This window comes from Bactrocera tryoni, chromosome 1 (assembly GCF_016617805.1).
Source record: "Bactrocera tryoni isolate S06 chromosome 1, CSIRO_BtryS06_freeze2, whole genome shotgun sequence".
Classification (NCBI taxonomy): Eukaryota; Metazoa; Arthropoda; class Insecta; order Diptera; family Tephritidae; genus Bactrocera; species Bactrocera tryoni.
This window is the reverse complement of record NC_052499.1, coordinates 32,253,850-32,278,464: the sequence shown is the minus strand read 5'-3', so window position 1 is coordinate 32,278,464 and position 24,615 is coordinate 32,253,850. Positions and strand designations below refer to the sequence as shown.

At 37.5% G+C, this 24,615-nt stretch overlaps 2 protein-coding genes across 4 annotated transcripts; one reads left to right on the top strand and one right to left on the bottom strand.

Annotated features, from left to right (window-relative positions):
- Window positions 1-4,853: 4,853 nt before the first annotated feature.
- LOC120780006 (protein ALP1-like) lies at window positions 4,854-6,531 on the top strand. Of its 3 annotated transcripts, none has more exons than XM_040112298.1 (3): window positions 4,854-5,393; window positions 5,456-6,098; window positions 6,202-6,284. In XM_040112298.1, exons 1-3 carry the CDS (start codon window positions 5,104-5,106, stop codon window positions 6,211-6,213), a joined length of 945 nt encoding a protein of 314 aa, XP_039968232.1. In that variant the 5' UTR covers window positions 4,854-5,103; the 3' UTR covers window positions 6,214-6,284. The 3 variants fall into 3 exon arrangements, with proteins under 3 accessions (XP_039968232.1, XP_039968238.1, XP_039968226.1); XM_040112304.1 differs by lacking the exon at window positions 6,202-6,284 and having other exon boundaries at window positions 5,456-5,770; window positions 5,824-5,911; XM_040112292.1 differs by having other exon boundaries at window positions 5,456-6,531.
- A 436-nt stretch (window positions 6,532-6,967) lies between these two features.
- Window positions 6,968-8,166, bottom strand: LOC120766664. Its single transcript, XM_040092298.1, has 4 exons — window positions 8,020-8,166; window positions 7,759-7,915; window positions 7,394-7,697; window positions 6,968-6,973 (listed from the first exon to the last, which is right to left on the bottom strand). Exons 1-4 carry the CDS (start codon window positions 8,150-8,152, stop codon window positions 6,968-6,970), a joined length of 600 nt encoding a protein of 199 aa, XP_039948232.1. The 5' UTR covers window positions 8,153-8,166.
- Window positions 8,167-24,615: the final 16,449 nt, after the last annotated feature.

The window sequence follows — 24,615 nt, the reverse complement described above, 5'->3', positions numbered from 1 at the left end:
GAAGTTTTAAGACGTTACCCGGAAAAATTTTTTCAATATGGCCAAATGAAAATTGAAACATTCAATTACATTCTTGATAACGCATTTTATAATCAGGAGGACTTCCTCTTTCTAATGGTACCTTCAGATCGCGACGCCAAAGAAATCGGAATTGTGCCTTCAAATTAACTAAAACTTGGAGTAATTTAATAAGAAACCAAAAAAGAAATACAAAAAGACATAAAATAAGTTTAAAATGTATTTTCATATACATAGACATAGGTAAAAGGTTTGAAAAAGAAGCTTAAATAACTAAGTTATTAAATCATGCTTTCAAAGCGTGGAACTAGTAAATCTGAGGGTAGTGGACCATGAAAGTTATTTTTTCAAATGTCTATAGTAATTGGCGGTTATATTATATTAAAATAAATCACTATCATACTCAAATATTCAGAGCAGTAAAAATTAATTTTAAATTTTTTGTTCTAAGTGCTTCTGTTTGGCAAAAGAAGTCACGGTAGTACAAAATTTGTTTATTGCCTGGTCATTTATTGATTTACGATCATGGTAAAGTATAGAAAGCATAACCTTTTCTGGATGAGCAATATACATGTGTTATTCTGCACCAATGTGCACTGTATATAAGGAATAAATATAGTTTAAAAAAACTCAAAAACACGCTTTTAAAGCATATCAAACTAAAAATGAAAAATAATTCTTTGTATAAACTAACAATAATAATGAAGGAAAAAATCCTGCATTATTGTAAAAATAGCGTGGAATGCTCGATATATGAACAATATGTCACAAAGCACTTCACGCTTTTCTCACAATAATACAGGAATTTTTCCTTCATTATTATTGTTAGTTTATACAAAGAATTATTTTTCCCTTTTTAGTTTGATATACTTTAAAAGCGTGTTTTTTAGTTTTTCTTAACTATATTTATTTTTACTTTTTAGTTTGATGTGAAAACCCCCAAATTTGTTAAAATATGAACTATGACCTGTAGTATTGGTTAAGTAAATCCATAATTAGGCAGCATTTAATATCTACTGGTAACCTTTCATTTACTAATTGTTATATTAATTCAAGTGGTCGACCCGGAAAAGAGGTAAACTAGGTAGATGGGTTGTCTCATTTTCCATTTTTTCAGGTAGAGGGGTTCAAATATTAGTTAGGTAGAACATTTCTTTGTGTATTGTAAATTTTTACGAATTCTTATTTTATATTGAAAGAATCTATTTTTTCTTTTATGAGATTTACCAATATTGTGAAATATAAACGAATATAACTTAAATCGTATTCTCCGCCATTAGATTCGGTGACAATTTTTGAAAAGCTCACATCGACGTGACAGCCAAAGTTTAAAAAAAAGGAGTTTTCTATTGCAGTTGCTTTTCGGAGGCGTTTTGAAAACTAGTATCTGAATTTTTTTTACTACAAAAATTCTATTGTAAGTATTAATATTTTTATTACCTAAAAGTCACATGTTTTGCATTATTTGATATTATTTCTTCTGGTGCGGGGTTATATATACATATGTATATCTATATAAAGTATACTTTCTTTAAGGATATACATACATATATTTCAGTATATACATACATATGCTATTCAAATGACACCAAAACTAGTTTTATATAGATGTTGCATACTTTTAAGCGCATCTTTTTGGTGAGCTGCTTAAACTTACTATCGCCTTCCTACAGTGTCGCTCAAATATTCTAGGTTTCAGTACCACTTAAAAAGGTTACAAACAAACATACAAGTGAAGCTAACGGGGCATCTCGACAGGATAAAATCTATGTCTTGCGAACTGTATTGCCGTGCCTATTGCCTGTGGAAACTCCACATTGCTTATATCTTACAATATATCGCAAACTAATTCGTATGCCATATATCGTAAGCTATAAGCTGTCTCTTCAGCAGTTTGACAGCGCAGTTTTCATTTTTATGAAAATATCGAAGAGGCAACATATCCCATTTGCACATATGCCGACGGCATTTTCATTTCGGTAATATGAAAATTAGAAGAGCGAGTATTAAGACGGTTGTGTTATATTATAAAAATAAAGTACATTTTCAAAATAATATTTTTTCAAAAAATTAATATTTAATTTAATATTGTTAATTTACAGAAAAATTATGCAAATTGGGTTGGGAATAAGCGAAATCTTAAATTTAATGAACTTATACTAGCAAGAATCAAAATATCATTGCTCATTTTAAATTTATTATTTTAATTGGTATATAAAATGTATGCCACAATTATTATATAGTAGTCCAAAAATTTGAATTCTTATTTTTCCCAGAAATACATTTGTAAAAAAAGGATATTTTTCCTTTTCTTATTTTTCCCAGAAATTCATTTGTAAAAAAAAAGGATCGTAATCATTTTTTTATTTTCCTCATAAAAGATTTAAACAGTTCAAGAGCTCAAAACATGCGCTACATCAGCTACCTACCCGACGGCATTCCGCAATGTGATAAATTTTTCAAGAGCTCAAAGCATGCGCTACATCAGCTCGAACCTGCCTACCCTACGCCTTTGCGCAAATGATTATCTTATGATAACAAATGCCCACATATAGATTTGGCAATGGCAATAGCAATAGATTTGACAGTTAGCAAGACATAGATTTTATCCTGTCGATATGCCCCGTAATAAAAGCGTATTAAAAAAGGCGTGTGGCGGATGAATTGAATAGAAACGGACACCCTTATTTAACAAAATTGTAGAATTTGATATTAAACTACATGAGAATGTAAACTCTTATTACGTACTCTGCTAGAGTTTGAGGTCTGGTAAAATTTTGAGGATATAATCGAATGTTTATTCTTTCGTAGTTATAAAATGTATCTGGATATTGACCCAGTTCTAAAGATAAGACGTTAAATTCAATATTTACATTCTTTTGTTCATTAATTGGATGTATTTCAAGACATGTTAGCCACACCTTTCAAAATATAGAACACTTTATCTCAAATAGCACTAGTAATAGCAGCAGGGTTCTCATTTACTACTCCGTAGCAGCAAAATATCTAAAATTATTGCTATGCTATCGCTACCGCTCTCACTTTGTCGGGAGCCGCAGCATAGCCTTAGCATAACAATGTAAAGTATGTGCTCTACTCTGCTCCGAGTTTTGTTAGGTAAAAAACTATAGCTGGAGCGGGAGCAAAAAATTAAATTCTGGGCTATGCTCTGGCGTAGCGGTAGCAAAAAATTGGGAGCGGTAGCACAGCAGAGCTAATGAAAATTTTCATGTGCTACAGCTCCCGCATGTGTTTGTCGTTTTTTTTTTTTGCTATTTTCTGTCATAATATTTGAATTAATTGAATAATTCAAACAAAAAAGGTTATGCAAATCATTTTGGCACTTGTTGCGTCAAGTGACTTTATAAATCTAAAATCAAATATTTTAAGAAATATATTAATAAAGTGAATTAGATAATAATTGAATAAATTATAAAATTTTTTTATTATGTAAAATATTTACCATTTTTATATTACCAAGAACATCATCTATTCCAAATGTATTCCAATACTCAACTACTATGAATTTTCGAAATTAATTTTAACTACATATACTTTCCCCCTTTTTATATACATTAGGGTGTTTTTATTTTTTTGAATTATTAATTTTGTTCGGTCCCGTCACGAAATTTCCTTGGAAATACCCCAAAAAAAATTCCCTGAAAATTTTAGCCCTACATATTAACATTAAGAACTGGACCGAGGCATTTCAAAAATTTTCCATAGAAAATACACTACAATCTTGGTTTTTTATCTTTAAATTCCTACAGATCAGAGGTATTTTATGGCATCGCTTTGACTTTAGACGCTGTAGCTCTTGTCAGTTAAACAAAAAAATGTGAATTTCGTGGAAAAATCAGGTTTAGATACCTCGCCTTTATCTTTTGGAATACACGTGGTTAATATTCATCTACTGATTACCAGTACCAGTTTTAATCCATTGCACTGCGTATTTGCAGTTCTATTCTACCATTCCCAATATTTAGTAATTTTATCATTTTTTAGGAAGAATCAGTTTGAAATTGTACGCATATACTTACATACTTCAATGTATATTGCAAAGAATCGAAAAGATTTCTGTATATCTAAAATTATAATAAACCTTTTTATCAACACTCCAATTATTCGGCTATATCTTTATGTTAGATATCCCGTTTGGTTTGTTATGAATGCATTTGCGTCCTTGACCAATAATCTAGCAAAGTATCCGCAGTAATTTCAATGCCATTTTTTGTTGTGATATTAAATATATCGGACGGGTTCGTCTTAAAAGAAAACTACCTGGTTAAGGAGCAAAATCAGTATAACCCATATACTAAGCATGTTTGGATATGAAAATTTTTACATATTTCTTTCTATTTTTGAATTACTAAAATTTTCAAATGATTCTTACATAAATTTTGAACAAATGCTTATGATTTGAAATATAATTTTTGTATTTATGAGTTGTATTGAATTTTAGCATAAAAAGATAAAATGTATCATATGTATGTCCTTACCCTGCTTCTAAGCTATCTCCCCACCAATTTTAAGCCAAATCGGTTCAGCCATTCTTGAGTTATAAACGACTTTCTTTTATATACCAACTTGTACCATACTTGTAAATGACAGAAAATAGCAAAAAAGAAAAAAAATAACAAACACATGCGGGAGCTGTAGCACATGAAAATTTTCATTAGCTCTGCTGTGCTACCGCTCCCAATTTTTTGCTACCGCTACGCCAGAGCATAGCCCAGAATTTAATTTTTTGCTCCCGCTCCAGCTATAGTTTTTTACCTAACAAAACTCGGAGCAGAGAAGAGCACATACTTTACATTGTTATGCTAAGGCTATGCTGCGGCTCCCGACAAAGTGAGAGCGGTAGCAAGAGTAAAGCTCCAGTTATGCATGCTTGACTCAACTCAGCTTCGAAAAAGGTGACATGTGAAACGTAACTGCAACTATACTAAACACAGCGCGTAGAAATCAGCTGTTTTTGAATGTTGAGAGAGCACACAAATGTGACATTTTACTTGATATGTGAAGCTTGTAAAAATTTAATCAATATTAAAACAAACTGTTTTGCTGAATATATTAACTTTAATAATGGATAGTGATTTATTCCATGAACTATTATATTTAAATATTCTTCGCCTTCAAAGAAGAAAAGTATTAAGAAGACGTAAACGCCGCTGGTCCGTTCATCCAGCAAATCGGGATAGAAACCCAAATGGTTTCTTCTGGAAGAACTTTTTAAAATTAAAAGAAGACGACCAAAAACTATTTGCTTTAACACGGATGAATCGGCCAGTATACAACCTTCTTAAAAATAGTCCGTTTTTAAAAAAACCAAAACAACAAATTGGCGTCGAGGAGCGAGTGGTTATAACTTTAATGTAAGTAAAACAATCCTTGAAGTACATATATTCATTTAATTGTATTCTCATTTATTTTTTAGGTACCTCGCTTATGGAACACCTTTTGAGATCATAGCCTCGATGCATAAGTTAGGGAAAACAACAGTGCGGAATATCGTACTTGAAACGTGTGAAATATTTTGGTTAAACCTGTGCCCGATATACCTTAGCGAGCCAACTACCGCACAATATAAAGACATTGCTGCAGATTTTTTAAAACTGTGGAATATACCCAACTGTGTCGGAGCAATTGACGGGAAGCATATAGCTATTATTCGTCCACAAAATTCAGGCTCGTTATTTTATAACTATAAAAAGTTTTATAGTATAGTTTTAATGGCATCCTGCGACGCTAGGTATAAAAGATTTGCAATATTTCAATATTTACTTATTTTTATTTTATTTCAAGGTGTCTTTCAGCAAACTAAATTTGGTCAAGCACTCTTGGAAAACAAATTGCCACTACCACCAAGAGCTCCATTATGGAATGAATCCTCAACAGATTTTCCACATTTTTTTGTGGCCGACGCAGCGTTCCCATTGAAGGAAAACTTAATGCGACCTTACCCCGGTGCACACCTGCCACGAAACAAAGCAATTTTCAATTACCGGTTATCCCGAGCTCGTAGAGTAATCGAAAATAGCTTTGGTATTTTAACTGCTCGATGGCGTGTTCTAAGAAAGGTAATAGACTTTAGCCCAAAGAACTGCGAAACAATTGTGTTAACCTGCTTGGTTCTTCACAATTTTGTAATGTTGAATGACCATGATCGTTGGTATTGTCCAGATACATTTGTAGACACAGACACCGCAGACCATGGAATATTGGAGGGAGAATGGCGTGAAGATTTAGAGAGTGTTGGAGGTGCATTACATTCAATAAGTACAACTCGACGCAATGCATCTAGTTTCGCATTCCGTCTAAGGGATTTTTTGGCAGATTATTTTATAAATCAGGGAGCGGTTTCATTTCAAGAATATCGTATTTAGTGTATAGCAATGTTTGTGTATTTTATGCATTTGAAATATATACATATTTTTATGTATAAAATTGTAATCTAAGTACCTTTATACTATACTTTTTGTTACGTTAACTTTTTTGTGATATTTTATTAAACCATGGATATATCTATAAATATTGTTTTATTTACTGAAAAAGATGGTAATTATCTGTATTAGGAAGATTACACAGGCATATGGCAAATGAATTCTGTAAAGTAATGCTTCTAACGAAAACATATATATTTTATTTACCGACAATAAATCATGATTATGACGGTATGTAATTAGTAAATAAGGCATAGGCCATATAATCACAAGTACATACTTTAGGCAAAATAGGATAAGTTTTCCCTATCAAAACACCATCATTATTTAAAAATATTTGGTGAATGTTTTTTGCAACTACACAATGACAACAACCTTCCAATCATTAATCACTACCAACATAACCAGATAGCACACAATAAATAAAAGACATACAAAATTAAAGAGTTATAAAAACAAATTATTTATTTTTTTCAAAAACATTCTTAAAACCCTTTTGAACATTCTTAAAACTATTTTAAAAAAAATTAATGTTTTAAAAATTTTAAAACTATTTTTGAAAAATGAGATACATTGTTGTTTCTTATGTCTAGGTAACAAGCCTTTTAAACATTTTAAAACTATTTTTGAAAAATGAGGTACATTGTTGTTTCTTATGTCTAGGTAATAAGCGTTTTAAACATTTTAAAACTATTTTTGAAAAATGAGGTACATTGTTGTTTCTTATGTCTAGGTAACAAGCGTTTTAAACATTTTAAAACTATTTTTGAAAAATTAGGTACATTGTTGTTTCTTATGTGTAGGTAACAAGCGTTTTAAACATTTTTACATATTAATTCAATATATGTATAAAACAACAAACAAATGATTTAAAAATAAAAAAAAAATTATTCGGGTTCCGATTTAATAGCAAATAACGAATTTATTAAAACTTGTATTGCTTTCATTTGCTTTACCTCGCTCATACCGTTCATGATAGAGGTCAACATAACACCAAACGACCTCACCGCCTCGCTGCAATTGCTCCTCTCTGCACACATGCTTTTGTATAGCTCGCACGCTTCTTTGAAACAGCTGTCGTCATCGCTGTTTGTTTTCTTGACTCTTTTCCGGATCGGAGTTGAAGACGACAACTCCGAAGGCGACGATAAAATAGTCGGAGAACTTTCAAAACTAAATGGCTCCAACAGCTCCTGCGAATACATATCTTCTAAAATTTTTGTGGTGCAGCGATTTCTGTAAAAGGGAAATAAATATTTAATACGTATAAAATATTAAAAAAAAAAGATTAACTTACGGTCTGGGCTGTATATATAGTTTTAAAAAGCTCATATTATCGAACAATGGCCAGGTTTCGGTGTTACTCGCCCCACTTCCTGATGGTGACTCCATTTTCCTTACTTCCCTACTGAATCTCTCCCTTAGAGTCAGCCACCTCTTCGAACATTGCTCATCTGTAAAATAAACCCAATATAAACTATTAAATTCTACCTATATATATACATACATATATACAAAATATATTAAAATCTAATAAATAATAATAACAATTACTTACCAGTAGCACCTAGCTCCTTTGCCACGCTTACCCACGCTGCCTTCTTCTTGCTCGGCACCCGGTAGCCTACGCAGGCCTTGTTGTACAAAATTTCACGCGCACGCACTTCTTCTATTAATTTTTCATCATTCATTGTGATTATTTTGATAATTTTTTTTTGGCAAATTAAATTTAGGAAATTAACGACGATTAAAATGAATTGATGAAAATGAAATGAACGCTATGTAAAAAAGCGAGGGAAAGAACCGAGTTGACACTTTCTGAAATGTCAAAATAAAGGGAGAGAGCAAAGATGCCACTCTCTGAAATGTCAACGTAACTTGAAATTCTAAATTCAACAGACTTTCAAGTCAAGTCAAGCGTTCGGTAATCAAATACATGCAAGGCTCATTAAACAGATCTTTTATGTGACAGTTCTCAAGTCCAGCTAGGTCAAGTCAAGCATGCATACCTGGAGCTTAAAATGAAATGCTACGAGAGTAGTGTAGTTTTTCAAACGCTGAATAACAGCTCGCTCCGCTATGCAAAACGTTTAATGAAATATATTTAAATTTCGTATTTTCTTTGATTTTCATTATTTTAAATTTTTATTAGCGATCTTGAACGGCGGCAACGAATTCCTCTGTTCACATACATACATATGTATATATATTTTTGGTATAATTTCAATCTGGCCGTTCCAGTCATCCCAATTGCAAAACGTCAAAACCTACCCAATCCAGTCAACTGTCAAAGTTCGGTAGGTGAGCGGTTCTCACATTTCCAGTGACAGGAGAGTTGGGGATCTCTTTATCTCTGAACTAAACATTCGATCGTCTTACTGCTTATGCCTGTACCCTCGAACCACACTCAGTGACAGCGACAAGACGCTGTCGCCCCGCAATAACGGTTCTTTTTGAAGCGACAGAATAGAAACAACTAATCACAACACATTTAGAGGCTAATGCAACATTACCATAATGATGAAATTAGTTTCCTGGTGAAATACCCGAAACTGTACACTCACAACTACGCAGTATAAATGTGCCGACATATGTACATATATGTATGTACATGCGAAATCACGAACTATAGCTTTTTAATTCAAGGTATAGCAATATTAAGATTCTTTTGGCGCCTTGAAAGAAATATCTCAAAAACTAGAAGTCTGAGATGGGTATATGTATGCGTATACATTTTTTAATCCTGAGGATCTCCTCTATTCGCCCATACCACCAGATCGCCGCGCCAAAAGAATCGTAATCGTGCCAAAGGTATTATACCGGGGATAAGCTAAATCAAAATACTTGATTTGTCGGTATTTTGACTTTCGGGATTCTAAATTTCGAGATTTTGATTGTCGGCATTACGTTATACACCCATTATACCAAAAAGTAATTTGAATAATTGGTTGTATAGAACGAATGTACTTGCTATAGTTTTCTGATTTTCTTCATTTTCACTGTCATTCTTAACACTGGTAAACACTGTTTTTGTCACATGAACGTTGTTATGATTTTTATTTATGTTGGTGTACCCTCATTAAAAATATATGCATAACAGTTTTGTTTCTATCACATCCAGTTTTCTTGTGACAGCTACATATTCATTTCTGACCTCATATACGTTTTTTTGTTTACATAACTGCATTTAGTCGACTGTGTAACTATTGTGTTTGCTAAATTACATTTTATTTAAATTAGTTAGATCGTAAATATGCCACGAAATTGTTTGAACAACCCGGACATTTTTGTTGTGTGTGGAGAATTAACTTTTACATCTCAGCGTCGAAATTTCACATCACTAATTGAACAGTGCTATTTCGACTATTTTGGTTTTCCTGTGAGGAATCAAGACAAATCCTGGGTTCCACATAAATGTTGTGTAACGTGTGTGAGGCTCCTTTTAGGTTGGGCTAAACAAGATCCTAGACATTTGTCATTTGCTCTACCAATGATTTGGACGGAACCAAAGGATCATCTAAGTGATTGTTATTTTTGTTGGACTCAAACAAAAGGTATTACTACCAAATCCAAACACACTATGCAGTATCTAAACTTAACTTCGGCCAAGAGACTCATCCTACATAGTGCCGAACTGCCTGTGCCGATGCCTTCAAATCGATCAAAAAGTGAGAATTCTAGTCCGAAAGATGGAGATGGATTTTTATATCTAAAAGAGAAATTCCCTAAACTCAGCAAGGCGAAAATCAAAGAGGGAATATTTGTAGGCCCACAAATGCGGCAATTGATGAAGGATAAGAGCTTTGAAGTAAAACTGAATGATCAGGAAAAACAGGGAAATCAGGTTTTGTGAATGTTGTTCAAAATTTTCTAGGTAACCATAAAGCGGAAAATTACAAAGATTTAATAAATGAACTTATGATATCATTTAAAGCTTGGGGGTGTAAGATGTCCTTGAAAATATATATGCTAGACTCTCATCTGGATTTCTTTCCGGCAAATTTGGGTGCTGTGAGTGACATTTCCTTAATGGAGAAGCGTTATCAAGGGAAATGGAGTCTAGGAAAGCTATCAGACTATTGTTGGAGAATGGATTTGGGAAATATTCAAGAAAATCATAAGTATCTATTACATATTAGGAAATATTTCTGTAAGTGTGGCTGAATTTTGTACTTTTTACGAAAATATATGTTTTGATGTCACAAGAAAACATGATGTGTACATTTTTTTCATTGATATATTATTATTTGGTGGCCCTAGTATATTCAAGATTTGATATAAATTTTCATGTGACAAAAAAAAATTACAAATTTGTTGACCAGTGTTATCAACCAACAAATATACCAAAAAGGTCAATTGAAAGTGCACAAAAAAGCACACAACCTCAACCAAAAATGGAAAGAATCAATAATATAGGTGAGAAGCATGCTGTTTATCAAATTCTCAATATAATATCAATAAAACTTCTATGTTATGATGCAGTTTTAAAAATTATGTGTTGATATGCTTTTGTAATAAAAAATGGTTTGATAAAAATTGGTCGGCTAACAACCGTAATGTTTATCTTCTATCAATTTTCATTGAAAATATTATAAAAAGGACAATGAGCTGTTTATGAGAGTTTCAAACTCGCATAGCTGCCGTCTGTCACCTACAAATTTGGATCTGATTAAGTGCGCAGTTAATCCGGATTAACGCTGCCGTCTGTCAAGGCTATAAGCGTACGTGTGAAGTTAGTTTGTGCTAAGAAATGCCGACCACTGATGTATGTACATATGTATGTAAATACATACTTATTTCTATAGCGGCCTTTACACGGTCACACATGCTAACGAACATGGCATGATGCAAAAGTTTGACGTTTTCGTTTACACGGTCATGCATGTGCGTGAACTTCATTTTTGTTCAGCTTTCAACGAGTAAACATGGCACGCGCATTAGTGGCAGCTCTTTTAGAAATGGAGGAAGAGGAAATTTTAGAAATGGAAGAAGAGGAAGAAATTGCAAAAAGTGGCAAGAAAAAACGAATTTGGGTGCAAGATTGGCGTAAGAAAAGACCAACACGCTCGCATACAAATTTATTAAAAGAACTAGAAATATCTTACCCAAAGCATTACAAAAACTTTCTTTGCATTCTTTTTCTTTCCAAAATTGCTCGTTCATGCGCGACACCATTCCTGCACGCTGTCTTTTTTCCGACTGAAAAAATACACTGCGTGCATCATGCAGCCCTTTACACGGTCACACATGTGTGACACACCAGCAGAAAAATTAAACAAGTTTAAAAACTTTGAACATCTGTGGCAAGCATGTTTTTTTCCCCTTTACACGATACACCTTTTTTTTTATAGTAGGTGGAAGCATCGAAAGCCGAAGTGCGGGACTTTAATCCGCTAAACCTAACCTACTCCCAACTCAAGACTCTCCCACGGAACCACCAGATAAGGTATTACTTGATGGGAGTGACAAGACATTTTACGTCTCCTCTATAGCACAGACGGACTGACGCCTATTCTCTTGTATCTGTCTTAATATTGTCATGATGAAAGTTGCCGCTTCGCGAACAGCTTTCCACTTCTCAGAGGACTGACACATAAGTGCAGTCAATCTTTCCACCGTTAAACTATCACCTAGTGTTGTTTCTAACTTTTCCCTTATGTTTAGAAACCGAGGACAATGGAAGAACACGTGCTCATAGTCTTCTATTGACTCCGTACACATCGAGCAATACGGACTGACGTCGTTTTGAAATTTATATAGATAGCCTCTGAAGCACCCATGCCCGCTTAATATTTGGGTCAGGTGGAAATCCAGGTCCCCATGTTTTCTACTTATCCACGTATGTATGTCAGGTATAAGTCTGTGGGTCCACCGTCCTTTAGTTGAGGTTTGCCACCGTTGCTGCCATATAGTTATGCTCTTCTTTCTCTCTTCTCTCTTTTGGATTTCGGTAATTGGCGCTGATAGCTCATATAATCTCGTGAGCTCGTCACCCTGGATGTCTATGGGCGGTATACCAGCTAGTACTTCAGATGCTTCGCTGGAAATAGTTCGGAAAGCACTTGTTACTCTTATTGCTGTGAGTCTGTGCACCGCATATATTGGTTTGGCATACGCTTTTATGTTTAGTGCCTGTATCCATACTGGAGCTGCATATAGTATAACTGAGCTCATAGCTTTTGCGATTAGAAGTCGGCGGCTGGAGCGCACACAGCCTCTATTTGCCATCATTCTTGATAACGCGTTATAAATCTTATTTGCTTTATTTGCTATGTTTGCCAAGTGCTGCTTGAATTTCAGTTTGGAGTCCAATATTACCCATTAATACTTCAACTGTGGTTGTGAAGTAATCATACACTCTCCTATAGTGAGAGTTTTTTTTTCCTCAATTTTCCTGGTGCTTATGAGCAGTACCTCTGTTTTGTGCTCAGCCAGTTCCAAACTCTTGGAAGAAAACCATTGGTGCAGACCATTTATGCATTCATTACATTTATCTTGTAGGTCTTCAAGTTGTTTACCTACTGCTACCACTATAAGGTCGTCCGCGTATGCGATTAGCTTAACGTTTTTAGGCTGTAGAATTCTTAGCACCCCATCATACACTAGATCCCATAAGAGAGGGCCTAAAACAGATCCTTGTGGTACTCCGCTTGTAATAGGGTAGCTCTTGATGCCTTCGGTGGTGTCGTAGATCAGCCTTCTATTTTAAAAATAACTCATAACGATATTTATGAGGTACTGAGGGGCGCGTATTCCATATAGGGCTTCGAATATATTTTTCCATTTAGCAGAGTTGAATGCATTCTTCACATCCAGGGTGATCAGCGCACAATATTTTTTTGTGCCACCTTTCCATCTTTTGCCACTTACTGCTCTTTTCGGAGTGTCGACAACTTCTTTCAGTGCATCGATAGTAGACCTCTGCTTTCTGAAGCCGTATTGTCTTTCTGATAGTCCGGCGGTCTCCTGGATTGCAATCTCCAAGCGGTTTCTTATTATGCTTTCGTACACTTTGCCCATTGTGTCGAGCATACACAGAGGTCGATACGAAGAAGGTTCATCTATTGGTTTTTTTGGTTTTGGGATTAAAACCAGACGCTGAATTTTCCAGGGATCGGGGAACATCCCTTCTTTTATACATGCGTTGTACATTTTTGCGAAAAGAGTGGGCTTTGAGATTATGGCTACCTTTAGAGCTCTGTTTGGTATGCCATCGATACCAGGCGCTTTGTTGTTTTTGATTCTTTTAGCTATGGCCAATAGTTCCTCTTCCGTAACCAGTGGGGGTGATTCAGCAGCTTCGTTTCGTCGCACAGCGCTAGTAATTGGGGCGTGCGTCGGAAATAATGCCTCGACGACTTTCTTCATAAACGGGGCGCATTTGGGTTTCTGCCGCTTATTTTGGAATTTGGACATACAGATTTTATAAGCAGTCCCCCAGGGGTCTATATTCGCTTTTTTACAGATCTTTTCAAAACAGTTTCTCTTGCTACGGATTATAGCTGACTTTAGAAGCTTCTTATGGTTTTTAAAAGCTTCTTTAAGACGGGTTTCGTTTTGGCCACTTTGATTGCGTTGTAGGCGACGTCGGGCTGAGTGACATAGCTTTCTCAGCGGGGCAATTTCTTCATTCCACCAGTATACAGGTCATCGCTTATTGTGACATTTTGTCCTTCGCATTGTGGCGTCGCATGCTGCTATCAGTTCCTTTTGCAATGCGGTTACTAAGTGGACGCCGCCTTCGCCTGGTGCTATTGCTGCACTCCAGACTGTCTCAAAAACGTCAGTGTCAAAATCTGTTTGCTTCCAGCTTCGTTTATGTGTAGTGGTACTGCGTGGGTGCCATATGGTCACTATTTGTGAACATGTCTGCCACCTTCCACTTAATGTGTCTGCTTAGTGCGTCATTTGCAAACATCAGGTCTATTACAGAGCCTTTATTTCCTTTTTTGTAAGTATTTTTAGTGCCACTGTTCATAATTGTAAGGTTGGTTTGGCTTAGGAATTCTAAAACTAGGCGCCCGCGATGGTTTGAACTTCGGTTTCCCCAGGCAGTAGACCATGCGTTAAAATCGCCTACCATTATTATCGGCGATTTTCCTCGGCTTTCTAAGGATAATTCCAGGAGGAAGTCTTCAAATTCTCTAACGCAGCTTAATAGCAGCTTACGTAATAAATTCCCCCTATTTGCGCCCATGTGAAGCCATTTTTTGTTCTCTGCAGCAAGATGTGAATGTTTGTCCATTACAGGACCATATTGCTGCTTTGCCACTTCTGTCTGTAATCCAAGTGCTTTCCGAACGTTGGGAATATTGCTCACTCAGTAAGGCGACATCAATGTTGCTTTCTATTACTGTTTGTTGCAGCAGGGCTTGTGCTGCAGCGCAGTGGTTTAGGTTCAGCTGCAATATTCTCATTTTTCCAATGTTTTAAGTAACTCCACGTATTTGGGACAAGTCGTGTTTAGAACCGAATGTTCTCCTTTGCAGAACATGCAACTCGATGTGTTAGTGCATACTTTTGCAACATGTCCCGCGCTTCCACAACGTGTGCAAAGAGAGGACCTGTCGATCAGACTGCAACATTTACGCGCCATGTGGCCAGGATGGAAGCATCTGTAACAGCGGGAAACAGGGGAGTACTCCCGGAGGCGACAGATCGACCACCCAATCTTTACTTTGCCAACTTTAGGAGCAGTCTTGGCATCTTGGGCACGCAGGGATATGAGGGCTATTTGAGTGCCGCTTCTTGTTTTCCGCATATTTTTAACATTAGCTGGCCCTATGTTTTGTATTCCGCACTCTTTTTGTAATGCGCAGCAAATTTCTTTTGGAGTAGTTATCTCATCCAGATCTTTGCACATTAGAGTGACGTTGTGTGTTTTTGGTTGTACTATAGCCATCTCGCCAACCACTCCTTCTAGGGCGCTCTGAAAAGTTTCAGCTCTTTTGTCTCCTTGGCTTTTTAGCTCTATGAGCAGGTCTCCTTTGGGAGTTTTCCTGATGTAGGTCACGTTTGAACCCAGTCCCTTGAGGCCACTGTCACCTTTAATTGTACGGAGGATGTCTGCATTCGAGGCTCCGTCCTTTTTTGTTAGAATTATAGCGTCTGGTTTCGACCTAATTCTCTTCTCCATGGTTCTCTTCTTTTTTCCCACTTCTACCTACTGGTGCGGTGTCTTTTATATTTGTTTTAATGACTTCACTAAAGGTTCCTTGCACTTTTTGGGTCATGTTTTTTGGCTTCTTCGTAGGTGGTAGGAAGCCTGATGTCTCCCGTGCTCTTTTTGGGGTATTTTGGGGCGATACTTGTGACGCTTTCCCTACCATCAGTACTTTCGAATGGATTTCGGGATTTTCTGTTTTGCCATACAAGTATGTTATGCTGCTTACAAGTTCTCTCATGGCTTGGTTTATGTGTCTCTGTCCGGACATCATATTTTCCAGCTCCTTTATTTTTCTGCCCAATGTGCAAAAAATATTAGTAGATTCTCTACTTTGCGCTCTATTGGGTTTGCCACTCTTGTTCTCGTTGTCGGCAGTTTCACTATTTTTTATTGGTCCAGCAACGGTGGACTCCTCATTTTTTCCATTTGGCGGCGTTCTTATAATTTTTGAAATCCTCCTAAAAGGATTTTCTGGTGTACACCCAGAACTATTCTCAGAGGCCATACCTCACTCGAAAATAGTTGGGAACACCTGCCAACAGTCTTCCTCTTAAGTCTAATTTAAGTTTTCGATGGTTGGCAACGCCAAACCCGAAAGGGAAAGCAAAAAAAACAGAAAAGAGAAAGAAGAAAAAGGAAGGGAAAACAGCTGATGTCTCCAATTACAACGGCAAAACAAAATTTATAACCACGTTGTGCCTGGATTGCTATTCTCAGGGGAAACAATTTTATTAAAAACAAATTTTGCCACGGAAAAATGGGCAGGTATGTACAAATAATTTAACATAAGATACAAAATTGTACTTATCTCTTTCCGTCACCTGATTGTTTTAGGAGAAACAAATTTAGTCAAAGCTGCCTCAAAAAAACTTGGAAAACACTGGACCGCACAAAAAACGCGTCTACTTTACACAATCACAATGCTCACCGATACAACTTGGTGTGATGTTACACATGCTGTCACGCACATTTGTCTGAAGGTTTACGAAAGTAAATACGAGCCATATATGTACATATGTACAAACATTCATAAGGTAATAACAAGTGCCGCACAGATCTTACGCATCTCCGATGTCAGGGACAACTAATGGCTGAAGCTCACGTTTTGTCAAGTGCTAAACACATAGAACGCGACAGACTGCAAGCGACATCTGTCAAATATTAAAATACACACGTTCTTGTGGACACAGTTATTTAGACAGTTGAAAGACTACACGAGCCTCTCAGGCTCAGGCTATTTAAAAATATTTTTAAATTTGCCGACGACAATAAAGAAGAGAGGGTGCCACTAATATGTAGTAGTAGGCTTTACGACGACATTTACAGTTCATTGTCGTGCAGTCATGTCGCAACACTCTCTATGTGTTCAGCACATGAAGCAAGATCGCTTGTTGAATGTGCACCTGCGTATATAAATGAAAATGTTTTTGTTGTAAGATTTGCTACATTTGGGCTCCGCCAATTTGGCTGGCCTATTGACTTGTAAGGCTTGTGCTATTTGAAATAATTGTTGTTGTCATAGAAAAATTTTTGAAGTTTTTACCAAAGAGCTGCAACGAGTATGATTAAATCAGAACAAACTTCTTCTTCTTAATTGGCGTAGACACCGCTTACCCGATTATAGCCGAGTTAACAACAGCGCGCCAGTCGTTTCTTCTTTTCGTTGCGTGGCGCCAATTGGATATTCCAAGCGAAGCCAGGTCCTTCTCCACTTGGTCTTTCCAACGGAGTGGAGGTCTTCCTCTTCCTCTGCTTCCCCCGGCGGGTACTGCGTCGAATACTTTCAGAGCTGGAGTGTTTTCGTCCATCCGGACAACATGACCTAGCCAGCGTAGCCGCTGTCTTTTAATTCGCTGAACTATGTCAATGTCGTCGTATATCTCGTACAGCTCATCGTTCCATCGAATGCCGTGGCCAATACGCAAAGGACCATAAATCTTTCGCAGAATTTTTCTCTCGAAAACTCGTAACTTCGACTCATCGGTTGTTGTCATCGCCCAAGCCTCTGCACCATATAGCAGGACGGGAATTATGAGCGACTTATGGAGTTTGGTTTTTGTTCGTCGAGAGAGGACTTTACTTTTCAATTGCCTACTCAGTCCGAAGTAGCTCCTGTTGGCAAGAGCAATCCTGCGTTGGATTTCCAGGCTGACATTATTAGTGGTGTTAATGCTGGTTCCTAAATAGACGAAATTATCTACAACTTCAAAGTTATGACTGTCAACAGTGACGTGAGAGCCAAGTCGCGAGTGCGACGACTGTTTGTTTGATGACAGGAGATATTTCGTTTTGCCCTCGTTCACTACCAGACCCATTTTCTGTGCTTCCTTGTCCAGCCTGGAGAAAGCAGAACTAACGGCGCGGGTGTTGAGGCCGATGATATCAATATCGTCGGCAAACGCCAGCAGCTGTACACTCTTATAGAAGATGGTACCTTCTCTGTTCAGTTCTGCAGCTCGAACTATTTTCTCCAGAAGCAGGTTGAAGAAGTCGCCAGATAGGGAGTCGCCTTGTCTGAAACCTCGTTTGGTATCGAACGGCTCGGAGAGGTCCTTCCCGATCCTGATGGAGCTTTTCGTGTTGTTCAACGTCAGTTTACACAGCCGCGTTAGTTTTGCGGGGATACCAAATTCAGACATCGCGGCATAAAGGCAGCTCCTTTTCGTGCTGTCGAAAGCAGCTTTGAAATCGACGAAGAGGTGGTGTGTGTCGATTCTCCTTTCACGGGTCTTTTCCAAGATTTGGCGCATGGTGAATATCTGGTCGGTTGTTGATTTTGCCAGGTCTGAAGCCACACTGATAAGGTCCAATCAGTTTGTTGACGGTGGGCTTTAATCTTTCACACAATACGCTCGATAGAACCTTATATGCGATGTTGAGGAGGCTAATCCCACGGTAGTTGGCGCAGATTGTGGGGTCTCCTTTTTATGGATTGGGCATAGCACACTTAAATTCCAATCGTTGGGCATGCTCTCGTCCGACCATATTTTACAAAGAAGCTGATGCATGCTCCCTATTAGTTCTTCGCCGCCGTGTTTGAATAGCTCGGCCGGTAGTCCGTCGGCCCTTGCCGCTTTGTTGTTCTTGAGGCGGGCAATTGCAATCAGAACAAACAGTCGTTGCGACAATTATTTGAATCGAGGTGAAACTGCGGGTGAACTACGAGTACAGAAAATTTTCTGATGAATTGATTTGAATCATGTGTGGCAAAAAATGTATCAGCTTTGAAAATGTGCGTGTTTAAATGAGTTAATCCTCCCCCTCACACAACCTGTGAAAACTGGCGCACCCTAATACGCCAGCGCAATTCACCATAGCTGTTGACACTTCAACGCAATTCCCCACACCTGTGCTCCTACCCACCAAACAATAAGGATAGACAACAGGAGAGGAGGCCCCTTTCGCATATACATACACTGCGCCGCATCGACACATTGCTGATATTTACTCCGACAACAAATCCGCCAGATATCAATACAATTCGTTCTCACAATTCGTTCGATACACTGCGTTCATCAGTTTTCGGTTTCGACAACAATCCCGTGCAACGATCAAAATAAAAACATACTTGTTGCAAAATTATACAGTGCGCATGTTACAAAATTTTCGATGTTTAAACAATGGAAATTCCATCGAGTACGTACATACATATATACATACATTTGTCTTATGTATGTACTCGATGGAGTTTCCATTATATATATAACATATGTATATACCTACATACATATGTGTTTGAAGTAGAGCAGCAGTGCACGAATAAATCAGTGTTTACCGGATGAAGACACACCGAACGCTGTCGATCATTTCAATCATTGATATATGAGTATGAATCATTTACGGGTATTTTCTGCTAATGCGAATATTCATAAACAAATAATGCATAAGCTGATCGCTAGTGATTCAAAGTTGTTCTCTATCGCTGATTTGGAGACAAACGGTTCGATTCGTGTACATGAATCACTTCATTAGTAAATTATACTAGACCCACCATTTTTATCACCCCTTCGCATCTTCTGAGTGCTGTTCACCAGTTTTCGACTGTGCTTTAATACCAAGCCTCCTCAATTCCAGCACATAAATCATCAAAATGTTTGGATTCAATTACAAATGGCTCCATTTTATTTTCCAGTATATCCAAATACTGAAACCGGTTCATTTTACCATTTATTCGAATAATTGGCCCGACGCAATGCCATGAAAACGCACACCAGACCATAATACTTCCACTACCGTGGAAGACGTGTGGACGACGCACAAATATTTTTCCATCTGAACCCATTGATGTATAACGTAATGCCGACAATCAAAATCTTGAAATTTAGAATTCCCACAATCAAAACACCGACAAATAAAAATACCGACAAATCAAAACACTGACAAATCAAAATTTTGACATATCAAGACGCCAACAATTAAAAATACGGACAGAAGAAATTTTAAAATAAGGTACTACATTTAATATGCAGTAACCCTATTCTTAAAGGTAAGGATGTAGTCTCCAATTGCAGGCATATTTTTAAACTTTCTACCATTTCGAAAATTTTTGAGTGTTCTGTTAAAAACAAATTATTTTTTTGCAGTAAAATCAATAATTAACGTCAATCAGCATGGGTTTGTCTCTGGGCGCTCCACTGTGTCAAATTTAGCGGTTTTTAGCGATTATTGCATGTCTGCATTCTCCGCTGGATTTCAGGTAGATTGCGTCTACACAGATTTCTCTAAAGCTTTTGATTTTTTCTGTGCTCGGCTTTGTCCGTTGAAATGCTTTCAATTTTTCCGACCCCTACACGTTAAAATTACTGTATGCATGTTTTGTTCGGTCCATTTTGGAGTACGCAGTGTTCATTTGGATACCATATTGCGTATCGTCAATCGGCCTCCAGCCACGAACATGCTTAGGATCAGAACCCTTAGTCGGCAGAATTCTCTTTCTGTGCTTCGATAGAAATAAGGGCGGACAAGATAAAATATTTTTCACATGTCGGCATTTTGGTTTGTCGGTGTTTTGATTTGTCGGTATTTTGATTTGGCTGCATATTTAAATTTTGTCGGTATTTTGATGTGTCGGCATTTTGAATTTCGATATTTTAAGTATACCCCGGCACGTCATTTTTCTTTTCTGCTAAACTTCTTCCATTGTTCCCGTTTCGTATATTGAAGTTCATATTCACCGAAATGGGTTGCACAACCCCAATTTTGTTTCTAGATGTTTGCAATTTTGGTTACAGATTATTGTTTTTTGGTACTAACAAATAATTAAATTAAAGCATCTCAATAGAGATAAGTATGCGGTGTAGGTATTTCTGATAATTTTTAATGAATTTATCCATGGACAAACCAGAAATTCCATTTTATTATGAGGTCATCGGCCAGATCGAAGAGCTACTGCCCATATTTCCCATACAACCGATTATTCAGATATTTTATTTCCCAGCATCCTGCTTTTAATTTAAAAGCTAAGAGTACAATTTTCAGAACTGTTCTCTAATACATATACTATAATTACACTGGTCAACAAATTTGTATATATCAATGAAAAAAAAATGTACACATCATGTTTTCTTGTGACATCAAAACATATATTTTCGTAAAAAGTACAAAATTCAGCCACACTTACAGAAATATTTCCTAATATGTAATAGATACTTATGATTTTCTTGAATATTTCCCAAATCCATTCTCCAACAATAGTCTGCTAGCTTTCCTGGACTCCATTTCCCTTGATAACGCTTCTCCATTAAGGAAATGTCTTGATGGAACCTCTCATCTTGTTCGTCAGCACCCAAATTTGCCGGAAAGAAATCCAGATGAGAGTCTAGCATATATATTTTCAAGGACATATTACACCCCCAAGCTTTAAATGATATCATAAGTTCATTTATTAAATCTTTGTAATTTTCCGCTTTATGGTTACCTAGAAAATTTTGAACAATATTCACAAAACATTTCCAGGCGAGTTTTCCCTGATCATTCAGTTTTTCTTCAAAGCTCTTATCCTTCATCAATTGAAGTATTTGTGGGCCTACACATATTTCCTCTTTGATTTTCGCCTCGCTGAGTTTAAGGAATTTCTCTTTTAGATATAAAAATCCATCTCCATCTTCAGGCATAGCTTTTACAAAATCTTTTATCAGGCAAAGCTTTATGTGCAACGGTGGTAAAAGTATGTCATCAGGGTTCACTAGAAGATCATTTTTGACATTTTTATGGCCTGGAGTTAGTGATTCACGCTTTGGCCACACTTTATTTGTATAGTGACTTTTTCTGTCTCCACTTTCCCCGTCACAAATAAAACAGCAAAATTTCGTATAACCAAGCTGTAGTCCAAGTAAAAGTAAAATGTCTTTAAAATCACCACAACTTTTCCAAGCGTGTTTACTATATCGGCACTGAATGAAGTTTGTTTCCATTATGCAGTAACACTTTCAAACTAGTTTTTGACGAGGCAATAAACAGTCGCCAGTGACTTGGATCATATTCGAAATTTAATAAATTCATCACAACAGGAACGTTATTACAATAGACTAAATCACCTCCTTCAGAAAAGTAAGGTTTTATTTCATCGTCACGACGTCGAAAATAAGAAATCTTTGTTCCAGTCGTTTAATCTAGACCCTAAAAGCTCAGCCTGTTTTTTAGACAGATTTAAATCACGTACTGAATCATTTAAATCACGTTGTGTCAATAAGTTCGTTTCTTTTGAAGTTGACGGTTCATAATTGAGTCACTATCTTCAGATACCTTATTATGTTGACTGAGAACAAATTCCGGACTAGAATTCTCGCTTTTTGATCGATTTGGAGGCATCGGCATAGGCAGTTCGGCACTATGTAGGATGGGTCTCTTCACCGAAGACAAGTTTGGATACTGGATAGTGTGTTTGGATTTGGTAGTAATACCTTTTGTTAGTTTTGTGTGGAACCCATGATTTGTCTTGATGCCTCACAGAAAAATCAAAATAGTCGAAATAGCACTGTTCAATTAGTGATGTGGAATTTCGACGCTGAGATGTAAAATTTAATTCTCCACACACATAACAAAAATTATCCGGGTTATTCAAACACTTTCGTGGCATATTTACGATCTAACTAATGTAAATAAAATGTAATTTTGCAAACACAATAGTTACACAGTCGACTAAATGCAGTTCTTCTTCTTCTTAATTGGCGTAGAAACCGCTTAAGCGATTATAGCCGAGTTAACAACAGCGCGCCAGTCGTTTCTTCTTCTCGCTACGTGGCGCCAATTGGATATTCCAAGCGAAGTCAGGTCCTTCTCCACTTGGTCCTTCCAACGGAGTGGAGGTCTTCCTCTTCCTCTGCTTCCCCCGGCGGGTACTGCGTCGAATATTTTCAGAGCTGGAGTGTTTTCGTCCATCCGGACAACATGACCTAGCCAGCGTAGCCGCTGTCTTTTAATTCGCTGAACTATGTCGATGTCGTCGTATATCTCGTACAGCTCATCGTTCCATCGAATGCGGTATTCGCCGTGGCTAACGCGCAAAGGACCATAAATCTTTCGCAGAACTTTTCTCTCGAAAACTCGCAACCTCGACTCATCCGTTGTTGACATCGTCCAAGACTCTGCACCATACAGCAGGACGGGAATTATGAGTGACTTATAGAGTTTGGTTTTTGTTTGTCGAGAGAGGACTTTGCTTCTCAATTGCCTACTCAGTCCGAAGTAGCACCTGTTGGCAAGAGTTATGCTGTGTTGGATTTCTGGGCTGACATTGTTGGTGGTGCTTATGCTGGTTCCAAGATAGACGAAATTATCTACGACTTCAAAGTTATGACTGTCAACAGTGACGTGAGAGCCAAGTCGCGAATGCGACGACTGTTTGTTTGATGACAGGAGATATTTCGTCTTGCCCTCGTTCACTGCCAGACCCATTTTCTGTGCTTCCTTGTCCAGCCTGGAGAAAGCAAAACTAACGGCGCGGGTGTTGAGGCCGATGATATCAATATCATCGGCATACGCCAACAGCTGTACACTCTTATAGAAGATGGTACCTTCTCTATTTAGTTCTGCGGCTCAAACTATTTTCTCCAAAAGCAGGTTGAAAAAGTCGCACGATAGGGAATCGCCTTGTCTGAAACCTCGTTTGGTATCAAACGGCTCGGAGAGGTCCTTCCCGATCCTGACGGAGCTTTTGGTGTTACTCAACGTCAGTTTACACAGCCGTGTTAGTTTTGCGGGGATACCAAATTCAGACATCTCGGCATAAAGGCAGCTCCTTTTCGTGCTATCGAAAGCAGCTTTGAAATCGACGAAGATGTGGTGTGTGTCGATTCTTCTATCACGGGTCTTTTCCAAGATTTGGGGCATGGTGAATATCTGGTCGGATGTTGATTTGCCAGGTCTGAAGCCACACTGATAAGGTCCAATCAGTTTGTTGACGGTGGGCTTTAATCTTTCACACAATACGCTCGATAGAACCTTACATGTGATGTTGAGGAGGCTAATCCCACGGTAGTTGGCGCAGATTGTGGGGTCTCCTTTTTTATGGATTGGGCATAGCACACTTAAATTCCAATCGTTGGGCATGCTTTCGTCCGACCATATTTTACAAAGAAGCTGATGCATGCACCTTATCAGTTCTTCGCCGCCGTGTTTGAATAGCTCGGCCGGCAATCCGTCGGCTCCTGCCGCTTTGTTGTTCTTCAGGCGGGCAATTGCTATTCGAACTTCTTCATGGTCGGGTAATGGAACGTCTGCTCCATCGTCATCGATTGGGGAATCGGGTTCTCCTTCTCCTGGTGTTGTGCGTTCACTGCTATTCAGCAGGCTGGAGAAGTGTTCCCTCCATAATTTAAGTATACTCTGGGCATCAGTGACTAGATCACCTTTGGGGGTTCTACAGGAATACGCTCCGGTCTTGAAACCTCTTTACGAGGACATCAACCAGCTGGGCAGCGGCACCTTCCCAATTAAGGGACCGGACATTCCAGGTGCATGCCCTCAATTCGTAGTCCTTATTTCGTT

What these genes read in the sequence shown, in the direction of transcription:
- LOC120766664 (XM_040092298.1), bottom strand. Translation starts at nt 8,152, where the DNA reads ATGAATGATGAAAAATTAATAGAAGAAGTGCGTGCGCGTGAAATTTTG. An exon ending in AAAGGAGCTAGGTGCTACTG is followed by an intron (nt 7,916 to 8,019) that starts GTAAGTAATTGT and finishes TTTATTTTACAG; the next exon opens with ATGAGCAATGTTCGAAGAGG. An exon ending in CTATATATACAGCCCAGACC is followed by an intron (nt 7,698 to 7,758) that starts GTAAGTTAATCT and finishes TCCCTTTTACAG; the next exon opens with AAATCGCTGCACCACAAAAA.
- LOC120780006 (XM_040112292.1), top strand. Translation starts at nt 5,104, where the DNA reads ATGGATAGTGATTTATTCCATGAACTATTATATTTAAATATTCTTCGC. An exon ending in CGAGTGGTTATAACTTTAAT is followed by an intron (nt 5,394 to 5,455) that starts GTAAGTAAAACA and finishes TTTATTTTTTAG; the next exon opens with GTACCTCGCTTATGGAACAC.